Source organism: Saccostrea cucullata, unplaced genomic scaffold (genome assembly GCF_032062105.1).
Source record: "Saccostrea cucullata isolate Sc308-1 unplaced genomic scaffold, CSIRO_AGI_Scuc_v1 ctg16745, whole genome shotgun sequence".
In the NCBI taxonomy this organism is placed as follows: Eukaryota; Metazoa; Mollusca; class Bivalvia; order Ostreida; family Ostreidae; genus Saccostrea; species Saccostrea cuccullata.
This window is the reverse complement of record NW_026941059.1, coordinates 1-12,811: the sequence shown is the minus strand read 5'-3', so window position 1 is coordinate 12,811 and position 12,811 is coordinate 1. Positions and strand designations below refer to the sequence as shown.

Here is a 12,811-nt window from a genome sequence, read left to right as displayed (position 1 = left end):
CAAAATAAGATTACTTTATCATTACATTTACTTACATTATGAAAATTAGATCAATTCAGGAGAAAATGACATGAACTATTTGTGGCGGATGTTTATGCATGTTTTCTGTTGAATATCATCGGAGTAAATCGGTCGACACAGTAGCCTCGCTTTCGGCTCTATATAATCAACACAAATTACTGCGCATGTTAAATGCGTGATGACCATGGGAGATTGAACATAGTTCAACTCCCAAAAAATGTGCTTACATTGTACGTCTATAAGTGTATAATTATGTAATATTTGTCTCAAAACACATTGTAAAAGAAACAATTTTTTTAATTTCGAAAATGTAGATTTGATATATGAAAATTTGTGATGTTAACATTATTTCAGTTTTCATTGTATCATCCTGGAATTTCTTAGATTTCCATGGAATTCCATAGATTTCTAAATATCCTTGTGCACAAATATGTTGGGCCTACATTGGGCCGACATATATGAATTAACGTTGTTTGACTTTGGGTCAACCTAACGCCAAAATGTAGGTGTACAAATACGTTGGGCCAACATTGGGCCGACGTAAGAATTATCATTGTTTGACATTGGGCCAACGTAGCGCCTACATGTTGGTGCACAAATACGTTGGGCCTACATTGGGCCAACATCAGAATTACCGGGTATCAGTGTATGACATTGGGCCAACGTAGCGCCAACATGTCGATGCAACGTTGCGCCGATGATCAAAATTACACTGGCCCATGGCCAATATAGTTTTCCGACATTGGGCCAACATAACTGACAACAGTGGCTCAACGTTGGACCAACATCAGAATTATCATTATATGACATTGGGCCAACGTAGCGCCAACAAGTCGGTGCAACATTGCGCCGATGAGCAAAATTACAGTGGCCCAACATAATTTTCCGACATTGGGCCAATATAACTAACAACATTGGCCCAACGTTGGACCAATGTAAGCTTTCTATCTGGGAATTCTTCTTAAGAAGATTGTCCCTATATATTTCAACGTAAAACTTGGATTCCTTGTTGCGGTCCCGCCATTCCCCCGGGGGTCATGTTTTGAACACTAAAAATAGAATCTACTCTATCCCAGGATAGTTTCAGGTTTTCTCGCCAAGTGGTTTTTAAGAAGAAATGTGAGTGAAGTGCGAAAGTGGACGGGTGTGATAAAATTTCTGTGCAAATTTAACAAGCTAATTCAGAGAATTCTTGTCCCCCGCTTAGGGAAAAAGTCGGCTCCCCCTGACTGAATTTGTAGAATTATTAAATGTATACTTGTATACTGAAGGAAATAAAATACATGTATGTCAATATGCATATAAAGATTTGATTGCTTATTCTTTATTATGTGTATAGAAGATTTTTTCATATGGAATATTTATCACACTGTAATGATGATTTTATAACCTCATAAATTTTTCAATTCACATGCTGAATACTATCATTTAGTGAAAAAAAAGTATTTTAAAAAAAAAAAAAAATTTGAGGCGAGAGACATAACCACTAGACCACGAAGTCGCTTTACACAGAGTGAAGTATATATATGCAGAACTGAAGTCACATACATGTATATATTCATGTTTTCATGTTCGGTATTCTCAAAATTTTACACAATCCATGGTGTTTGATTTATTTAGCCTTTATTAAACAGTTCTAATAGATGTAATAAGAACATAAAGTCCGCCGAGAACCTGTTTTATACGCAATAACTCTCCTCATGCCCCTGCGCTAAAAATAGCGACATGTAATACTATAAATACTAATAAAACAAACGGGGCGGGGCACTTTGAGAGGGGGCGAGAGACGTCCTAGGGAGTTTTGGTATAAAATTACATTGCATCAGCTCAAAATCTTCTTGAAATATCGCCCGGAAATGATAGTGTTACACAGAGACAGAATGTATAAATTTACGACCTTGAACTTTGACCTTTTGACCTCAAAATCAATAGGGGTCTTCTTTAGGCCACAGGGAGTTGTTATGTAAAATTTCATTGCAATAGCTCAAATGGTTCTAGAGATATCGTGTGGAAACGAAAGTGTTTTAACAGACAGAATTTGCTTATTTATGACCTTGACCTTTGACCTTTTGACCTCAAAATCAATAGGGGTCTTCTTTAGTCCATAGGGAGTTGCTATGCTAAATTTCATTGCAAAAGCTCTAAGGGTTCTCGAGATATCGTGTGGAAACGAAAGCGTTACAGACAGACAGAAAGACGGACGGACGGACGGACGGACAAACCCAAATTAATATCCCCCGCTTGAAAATGTATTTACATGTGATTATATTCAATGCACGTAAATAAAGCATTAAAAAAAGATTTCTAAAGATTTTTCCTATATAGAATTAGAATATAATAATACATTGGTGAAAATGAACACTGAACTTCTCGTTGTTATTTAAACCAACGTTTACATGCTATTACGGAATATAACAAGCTAATTCAGAGAATTCGTGTCCCCCGCTTAGGGAAAAAGTCGGCTCCCCCTGACTGAATTTGTAGAATTATTAAATATATACATGTATACTGAAGCAAATAAAATACATGTATGTCAATATGCATATAAAGATTTGATTGCTTATTCTTTATTATGTGTATAGAAGATTTTTTTTATATGGAATATTTATCACACTGTAATGATGATTTTATAACCTCATAAATTTTTCATTTCACATGCTGAATACTATCATTTATTAAAAAAAAAAACAAAAAGGTATTTAAAAAAAAAAAAAAAAAAGAAAGGATCGACCGAGTATTGATCCCGGGACCTCTCACATTTCAAGCGAGAGACATAACCACTACACCACGGTGTCGCTTTACAAGGAGTGAAGTATATGCAGAACTGAAGTCACATACATGTATATATTCATGTTTTCATGTTCGGCATTCTCAAAATTTTACACAATCCATGGTGATTGATTTATTTAGCCTTTATTAAACAGTTCTAATAGATGTAATAAGAACATAAAGTCCGCTGAGAACCTGTTTTATACGCAATAACTCTCCTCATGCCCCTGCGCTGAAAATAGCGACAAGTAATACTATAAATACTAATAAAACAAACGGGGCGGGGCACTTTGAGAGGGGCGAGAGACGTCCTAGGGAGTTTTGGTATAAAATTACATTGCATAAGCTCAAAATCTTCTTGAAATATCGCCCGGAAATGATAGTGTTACACACAGACAGAATGTATAAATTTACGACCTTGAACTTTGACCTTTTGACCTCAAAATCAATAGGGGTCTTCATTAGGCCACAGGGAGTTGTTATGTAAAATTTCATTGCAATAGCTCAAATGGTTCTAGAGATATCGTGTGGAAACGAAAGTGTTTTAACAGACAGAATTTGCTTATTTATGACCTTGACCTTTGACCTTTTGACCTCAAAATCAATAGGGGTCTTCTTTAGTGCATAGGGAGTTGCTATGCTAAATTTCATTGCAAAAGCTCAAAGGGTTCTCGAGATATCGTGTGGAAACGAAAGCGTTACAGACAGACAGAAAGACGGACGGACGGACAGACGGACGGACGGACGGACAAACCCAAATTAATATCCCCCACTTTTCAAGCGGGGGACAAAAATATTAGATGAAATCAGGTTTTGAGTTATTTGAATCATCTCCCTTACACCAAGAAGAAAACTAACAAGCTAATTCAGAGAATTCATGTCCCCCGCTTAGGGAAAAAGTCGGCTCCCCCTGACTGAATTTGTAGAACTATTAAATGTATACATGTATACTGAAGGAAATAAAATACATGTATGTCAATATGCATATAAAGATTTGATTGCTTATTCTTTATTAAGTGTATAGAAGATTTTTTTATATGGAATATTTATCACACTGTAACGATGATTTTATAACCTCATAAATTTTTCATTTCACATGCTGAATACAATCATTTAGTAAAAAAAAGTATTTAAAAAAAAAAAAAAAGAAAGATTCGACAGAGATTCGATCCCGGGGCCTCTCACATTTGAAGCGAGAGACATAACCACTAGACCACGGAGTCACTTTACACGGTGAGAAGTATATGCAGAATAGAAGTCACATACATGTATATATTCATGTTTTCATGTTCGGTATTCTCAAAATTTTACACAATCCATGGTGTTTGATTTATTTAGCCTTTATTAAACAGTTATAATAGATGTAATAAGAACATAAAGTCCGCCGATAACCTGTTTTATACGCAATAACTCTCCTCATGCCCCTGCGCTAAAAATAGCGACATGTAATACTATAAATACTAATAAAACAAACGGGGCGGGGCACTTTGAGAGGGGCGAGAGACATGTATGTCAGTTTTGGTATAAGATTACATTGCATATTCTTTAAATCTTCTTGAAATATCGATTTTTTTATGATAGTGTTACACACAGACAGAATGTATAAATTTACGACCTTAAATTTTGACCTTTTGACCTCAAAATCAATAGGAGTCTTCTTTAGGCCAAAGGGAGTTGTTATGTAAAATTTCATTGCAATAGCTCAAATGGTTCTAGAGATATCGTGTGGAAACACATGTTTTAACAGAGAGAATTTGCTTATTTATGACCTTGACCTTTGACCTTTTGACCTCAAAATCAATAGGGTATATATCTTTTCCATAGGGAGTTGCTATGCTAAATTTCATTGCAAAAGCTCAAAGGGTTCTCGAGATATTTAGTTTATGGAAACAGTTATAAGCGTTAATACAGACAGAAAGACGGACGGAACCTGTTTTATACGCAATAACTCTCCTCGGATGCCCCTGCGCTAAAAATAGCGACATGTAATACTATAAATACTACTAAAACAAGGGGCGGGGGACAAGAGGGACGAGAGATTGATATACATGTATAAATTTTGCATTGCAAAATCACCCTAAAAAGACTGATTCCCTGCAAAAAGGTGCGTCAGTTTGATGAACTGATACACACCTATGTATAAACCCAGTGGTTCCTTTTAATCATATGGAAAGTACAGAGATGTTCCAAATTAAAATCATGAATATTCATAATGAAGCTCAATTAACTTTCATGTAATACATCGGTATAATGAAACAGTTAAATTATATCATTAAGGGAGTCAGCAAGATTCCAGTTTCCCCGGAGCAAGCCTATTTCCCTCGCTGACTCCCTCAATGATATACTTTAAAACTGAGTTTTCTTATTTAAAGGACCTTGACCTTATCGAGTTTTGACCTCAAAATCAATGCCCACGGCCTACGGCCTTAGACCATACAGCTGCACTCCGGTTCATTGCAAAAGCTCAAAGTTTCCCTCTATTCCCCTGTCAACAAATGTATAATGTTGTTTGATAAAATTTTCAAATATTCTAGTAAGTTCAAAGCTAAAAGCTTAAGAAAATTACATATTTTGCTTTTCCTACCCAAGCTGACAAAATTGCTCCTTTTATTGTGTGAAAATAGACTAAACAATAAATAGGAAAGAACAAATATTACGGGGGGGGGGGGGGCACTTTACAGGGCTAGAAAGGATCTTAGGAAATGGCTATTTTTATTTTGAACATTACAATAAATTAAATCATAAGCACGGATACACATGTATGCAGATTTGTTAACAGTTTAAATTTACGACGTCTGAACTCTTGAGAATTTATCAAAATCAAATGGAGACGTCTTCATTTGCCACTGGAGGATGTAAAATTTCATTGCAATAAGGGTCATTGAGCAAGGGTCTTTATTGTGCCAGCACCTACTGCGACACTGGGCCTTTGTTATTTATGACGGTCTCCACCCGCAGTGGACCTTTTGACGCTCAAAATAGAACAAACGCTCTGACCACTTGCGATGCAAGCGACTAGACTAAAAAGCAGTACTACATACAATGTAAAATCTTAAATGACCACCAGATTAATTTCAGTCTAAATTGTTTATCAGGCAAAAGAAGAATATGTGGAGGACTACAACAGAAGAAATAGATCGGGTTCATAAACGCTACCAGAGATCCCTTGAAGATAATGCAATGTTAGTAAATTATATATTTTTCGAACATTTTAGATATATCCATATATGCAGTCATCTTGAATTAAAAAATATAATAATCATAAATTCTATATAGAGTAGAAAAACTAATACGACAAAAGGAAAATGAAGTGTGGGATCTAAAACGGAAGCTGAGAGACAATGAATCTCGAAAGAAAAGGTACAATAATCTTACAAAGGTGTCAGTAACTTTTGTTATTCCAAATAAAATAAAAGTCTGTTTTCATACCATATGGTAAAGGAGCCAATTTCAGGCTGTTCTTAATTTAACTTTGATAGTCTTTCTAATTGGTTCATTTACATGTAAATTGTACATGTTTGTCACCAGGCGCGGATCAATATTTTTTTTCCAAAAAGGGGGGGGGGATGCATATCCATATATAAGGAAAATGGATAAAAACCTTTATGAAGAACAAGGGAAAAATTTCAGGTACGTTCCATTTTCTTTAGGAAATCGTGTGTATCACTTTAAAGAATAAACCTAAATTTACTGTAACATTTATTGTCCCTCACTTACAATAAAAGGGTGGATATTAATATACCGGTAGGTCTGTCTGTCTTTGTGTAACACTTTCATTTTCCAGACCACATGTATAGAAACCCTTTAGATTTTTAAAATAAAAACTCCCACGCAGTATCTAATCCAAACGACAAATCTAGCGGTAAATAAAAAAGCCTGACTTATTGTCACAACAGCCAGAATATCCCAGAATATCAAGAAGCGCGGGTAGCTAGCTGCCAATCAAATCGGCAGGCTAGCTTTTTAAAAAAAAAAAATCATGGTTGACAAGTGGTTGATCTCAGAAAACGTTTTAATATTTGGAGCTAGGAGATGGTGCTACATTAGATATACAATTATAAACGGAATGTTGTCAAATGTGTATACATATATCGTTCATAGCTTTATTTGGACTAGAATTGCAATTACTTAAAGCAGTAAAACATGAAAAAGTTCTTTTTTACGAAACAGACAGCAAATCTACTTAATTAAAGATTCAAATATACAGGAGGTAGAGGCGTTCACACCAAGAAAGCTTCCATTCCCAAATAATAATAAACCAAGCAAAAACTCAGCCAAATTATTGCAAGATCGTTCTAGTAAAACTAGGAAATTTTGTGTAATCACTCTTCTGTTTTTTTTTTAAAATAAATACTAGTACATGTATTTTAAAAAGCTAAGTGAAAAATATTTGTTGCATTTTCTCTTTTTTGTAGATTTGGAATCGCGCTTCAGATGAAAGACAATGAAAATACTAATCTATTGGAAAGGTAAAGTTTTTTTTTCAAACTTGATACAATACCTTTCTATTATTACCGCAAAACTACCTCATCTAACTAGAAACAATCAATTTACAACTTAATATACTTCATTAACTTTTTAAAACGTCTTCTTTTCCACTCAGAAAACATCCATTTGTAAACATCTTTTTGTAAACAACTTTCCCGATGTTAAACAAATATTAGGTGTAATAGGTTTCCCAGTCAAACTTCAGGAATCACTGTCAAATTTGTTAAGTATGCCTGGGCATCAATGATAGTTGGAAATGTGGGTTAATTTGCACAACGGACGAAGTCTGTTAGGAACAAATTATCCTGGCACGTTTTCAACCAATCTAATTAAAATTAGATCTTCCATCCGCTCCCCGATTTTTTTATAAGTCGCTTCTGCCGCCCGATTTTTCTTGATATGTCGCGTCATATAAAAATTGGGAGCAAATGGAAGATAACGTGGGATTTGCCTGTTAGGCAAATTATCCCACCTGTCCTACTATCGTTGATGTCCTGGCATACTCTTAAAAACTAGTCAGTGATTCCTTAAGTATATATCGTACATTCAGTACGCCAACAATATTTAAGTCAACTCTTATTTGTGATATTTATCTGTAATGACTAATTTTATGACTGCACAGACCTTCTACAAGGACACAAAATAAAATAAGCACTTCTCAGTGAGAAATATTTGAAGACAAAAACAAGGTTGCAAAAATCATACTAGTATATTATATTTCTTGCACTTGAATATTATATTTCTTGTAAAAGATGATTTACAAAACGCAGTGCTTTAGACTTGCATCGTTAAATGTATATACCTGTAGTTGCAATTTTCTTCATTTTCTTTCACATTTGGTTATTGATAATTAGAGCGAGGGATAACATATATATATATATATATATATATATATATATATATATATATATATATATATATATATATATATATATATATATATATACATGAATATAATGATTTTAACAGATGTAAAACTTTAGTGAAAGAGAAAGAAAGTCTGAAAAGGGAACTGAAAGAACGAGAACACAGCATTGTGTTTGCACGTGTAAAAAAAGATCAGGAAATGGAGAATTTGAAGAGAGGATATTGCAAAACGTAGGTGAAAAGTTTATAAATTTAATGAATAGTTTTATTTCAATTATAGATTCACCATACATATTGGTTTTGAATCTTTTTATATTTTAATTTTCTGCATTTTTGTACCATTGACTACTTCTCTAGTTTAGAAGATCTAAAAATATCTGAAGAACAGAGAGAGAGGACTTCAAGAGAACTTGAGAATGCCAAGGAAGAACTGGAAAAATTACGGAAGAAATTGGAGATTCTGAAGACTGAAAAAGAATTCGAAAAAAAAGAGAATCGGTATCGGGGAATGTCAAAAACCAATGACACAGATCATGCAGGACATTCTCTGTGGATAAAAAGGTATTCATACGTATTTTTTCTGATGTATTCTGAATAGAATCATAGCTACGACTGGTGGTATCGATTAATTGAACTCTTTTAAGAAATCCCAAATGTATCCCAAAGCGAAGAATCCCCTCTCAAGGAGCATGCCGGTATATATCAGCATTTGACATCGATCTCTATGCTAAATTACTTTACATCCGTTTTGTGCATCGCTAATACACATAAACGAACACACGCGTTACTTTACCCCTCCAACTCCATTCCGAGGCGTTATTTATATCTGAAAATTGAGGTACGATGTACCTTAGGTACGGGTTGCATTATTTCTTGAACTTCCAGCTTCTCTGAAGAGCTTGAATCAGTTTCATTTGATTTTGATTTTATGTACTTGAGGATAAAATGTAAAAAAGCAAACAAACATAGTCCCTGCACCAATGGACCCCAATTTTAAGAAAATGGTCAACTAAAACTTGTCATATAAAATGTTTATAGCATACGTGCCTCTTTATAGGAGAGCAATGCATTTAATTCATCTTCAATAATTTATATCCAAATATTACTACAGGGTCACCGAACTACAGAATAAATATGATTTGTTAGAGAAGGAGAATCAAGAACTAAAGAAAAAGTACGTATGCTTGCTTATAAGCAACAACAAGAAAAATATGAGAATAATAAGGGGTTTCTTTCAAAATATTCAAAGAAATTTTAACAGTTTATTTAAGAAGACATAGATATCAAATTGGTAACATTAAAAGCTATAACATCTTCGCTAGCCAAGTGTTCCTGATACGCTTCTCTCATAAACCCTTGGCATACGGTGCAGTCAAAAGACGGGATTGTTTTCGTCACGTGATCTCGAATCCACCCACAGATTGCGTCATCTACAGATATAAAAACACGTGTTAAAAAAAAATTAAATCAAAGTTTTTTTCAAGAATATTTGAGAAGCAATAATTTATTATGTTTATTTATTATTTATAGAACAAATCTTAAGCTTCAATATAGATTATAATCACATATTTAGAAGATATTGGATGACACCATAGCTATTCATAGAAATTGCATGTTATCTTACGGATCGTTGTTTACTTGTTTTTCTTTTCCGAGATTAAAGAGTTACAAAACCATCAACAATGTGCAAAATTATATACAATTTATTATATCATTATGAGAAAAAAACATATAAATGAATGAACAAAATTACACATTATGTTCATGAGCAATGTATTGGATCTTATATCTTTGACAAACAAATAGGAGCATGTATGGAAAAAAAACTGGATCTCTTATTTAAGCCACAAGTTCATCATAGAAAAAATGTGGCATTTTTTAATATTCATATTAAATAAATGGAAATTTATTCATTCTATTTAAGCAAAAGTGGGAGTGAAATGTTCAACACTATTAGGTATTGGGGAAAAAATAACAATTGACATAGCATTGAATATTTACAAAACAAGAAAAAACTTTACACATTTTTTATCAATCTGGATCACATTTGCCATTTTCTACCTGCATCCCTGATTCATATTTCTCACAATTCAATTTATATCTCAGGTCTGTGCTTTACACCCATCTGTCCAATAAAAATTTTCTTCAGACTTCTTTGTAATTTGTAAGGTCTCTGCATGTTTAATTTCTTGCAGCAGCACTTGCAGTCGAATTGTCAAATCCTATCAATTAAAAAAAAAGTTCTTAAATTATAATGGTGCAATATTAATAATATTTAAATTCATTGCTTTTATTCCTTTTAAAATCTTTTTATAAACACAAGTTTGGGTTCTTCAATTTAATATCAATTTGTTTAAAATATTATTTATAATAATGACAACTTCATAGTTGACTGTTTTTAATTAAACAAGCAATAAAAAAAGAAATAAAAGAATATATATACCTCAAACATAACCATCCATGGACCAAGCTTTAAGCCCGTTAAAATCGCAGTAAGTTGAATAAGCACTTATTCTTTTTCAGAAATCTCCTCCTCATGCACAGACGCTACCAAAAAAAAATGTATGGTAAATCATTGCTCGAGATTACAGCCCATGGCTCACCAAAATTAACACCTTTAACTGTGGTTAACCATAATAAAATTCTATGAGCTGATTGAAAGATTTGAATCATGGGCATATTGGCTGAAACGTACATAGCCTGGTAGCTCAGTCCTAGGCCTAGAGTATTTATTTTCATCATCACAGTGACACACATGTTAAAAAAAATATGACTGACCTACCGCATATGAAATACGTGTATCTGCATCTTTTGGTTGATACAGCAATACGATCTCAGGCTGTCTGGTCAACAAACTTCTTCCTTTAGACAGAGCAGACGTTGCAACATGGAGGCCAAGGTTAAATTTTGGCGGTCTGTTGTTTAAATTAATTGATCACTGAGCCCGACTTTTTGAAACATTCTTCCGATCCCGATCAAATTGTACATAACATTCAGGAGAAACAGAGAACTGCTGTTAACTCCAAGACAGTTTTTATGCACCCAAATTTTTTGGGGGCGCATATTGTTTTTGTCCTGTTTGTCTGTTTAGCTGTATGTCTGTCTGTTTGTTTGTCTGTTGTCAACTTTAACCTTCGCCATAACTTTTGAACCATGAGACTTAGAGACTTCATATTTGGTATGGATACTCCACTACAAAAACATTTTCAACTGACACCAAGGTCAATGACCTTATGACCTTGATTGTGACCTTTATGCTAAAAATAGCTTTTTCGAACTTTCGCCATAACTTCTGAACCGTGAGAGATAGAGACTTCATATTTGGTATGCATACTCCACTAATTAGGCACTTTCAACTGACACCAAGGTCAATGACCTTGTGACCATGACTGTGACCTTTATGCTAAAAATAGCTTTTTGGAACTTTTGCCATAACTTCTGAACGGTGAGAGATAGAGACTTCATATTTGGTATGCATACTCCACTAATTAGGCACTTTCAACTGACACCAAGGTCTGTGACCTTGACTGTGACCTATATGCTAAAAATAGCTTTTTCGAACTTTCGCCATAACTTTAAAACCGTGAGAGATAGAGACTTCATATTTGGTATGCATACTCCACTAATTAGGCACCTTCAACTGACACCAAGATCAATGACCTTGTGACCTTGACTGTGACCTATGTGCTAAATATAGCTTTTTCGAATTTTCGCCATAACTTTTGAACCATAGATGATAGAGACTTAATATTTGGTATGCATACTACACTAATAAAGTGCTTTCAAATAACACCAAGAACAATGATTGTGTGACCTTGACCGAGACCCATTTGCTAAAAATTGCTTTTTAGAACTTAATGTTGCCGCCAGGTGCTACTGTGTCTCACAAACACATCTTGTTCTTGATGAAAAAATTCTAAGTCCAGAGCTCCGTATATTTTCCGGATGAAAAATATTCTAAGTTAAGAGTTCAATATTTTTCCAGATGAAAAATAGACTAAGTCCAATTCTCCGTATTATTTCCGTTTATTTTCCGGATTATTTCCGTATATTTTCTGCTTTTCCGTATTGTTAATTTTCTCCGTATTTTTTTCCACATTTTTTCCATATTAAAATGAGGAAAAAATGCGGAATAATGCGGAAATCTGGAGATCTGAGGTGCGGGCAAGAAGTATCCCGAACGCAAACATCATTATTTACAAAAAACTATTGATGATTGGTCAACAGGTGTGTACTGAAATCCAATCAGAACTCTGGAAAAAATCCCAATTTTTATGAACACCGTAGGCCAAGGGTTTATGAGGAGAGAAGCCTATCAGAAACTCTTGGCTAGCGAAGATGGGAAAGATGAAACTCATATGGAATCATCCTCAGGTAGTGTAGATTCAAGTTTGTTCAAATCATGACCCCTGGGGGAGGGTGGGGCCAAAATGGCAGATCAAAGTTTTACCTAGGAATATATAGGAAAAATCTTTAAAAAATCTTCTTCTCAAGAACCACTGGCCAGGAAAGATGAAAATCATGTGGAATCATCTTCAGGTAGTGTAATTCAAGTTTGTTTAAAGCATATCCCTTGGGGTAGGGTGGGGCCAAAATGGCTGATCAAAGTTTTACATAGGAATATATAGGGAAAAAACTTTAAAAATCTTCTTTAAGAACGACGTCC

At 34.3% G+C, this 12,811-nt stretch overlaps 1 protein-coding gene and 1 long non-coding RNA gene across 2 annotated transcripts; one reads left to right on the top strand and one right to left on the bottom strand.

The window, feature by feature from the left end:
- The first annotated feature begins 6,372 nt into the window (after positions 1-6,372).
- Positions 6,373-10,127, top strand: LOC134257038 (uncharacterized). Its single transcript, XM_062739693.1, has 6 exons — positions 6,373-6,420; positions 7,206-7,259; positions 8,248-8,376; positions 8,503-8,706; positions 9,257-9,319; positions 10,070-10,127. The coding sequence occupies exons 1-6, from the start codon at positions 6,380-6,382 to the stop codon at positions 10,125-10,127; spliced, it is 549 nt and encodes a 182-aa protein (XP_062595677.1). The 5' UTR covers positions 6,373-6,379.
- A 44-nt stretch (positions 10,128-10,171) lies between these two features.
- LOC134257037 (uncharacterized) lies at positions 10,172-11,314 on the bottom strand. Its single transcript, XR_009989840.1, has 3 exons — positions 10,928-11,314; positions 10,589-10,692; positions 10,172-10,367 (listed from the first exon to the last, which is right to left on the bottom strand). It is a non-coding gene; the product is annotated as an uncharacterized LOC134257037 (long non-coding RNA).
- Between the last annotated feature and the right edge of the window lie 1,497 nt (positions 11,315-12,811).

What these genes read in the sequence shown, in the direction of transcription:
- LOC134257038 (XM_062739693.1), top strand. Translation starts at nt 6,380, where the DNA reads ATGGATAAAAACCTTTATGAAGAACAAGGGAAAAATTTCAG. An exon ending in GAACAAGGGAAAAATTTCAG is followed by an intron (nt 6,421 to 7,205) that starts GTACGTTCCATT and finishes TCTTTTTTGTAG; the next exon opens with ATTTGGAATCGCGCTTCAGA. An exon ending in CATTCTCTGTGGATAAAAAG is followed by an intron (nt 8,707 to 9,256) that starts GTATTCATACGT and finishes ATATTACTACAG; the next exon opens with GGTCACCGAACTACAGAATA.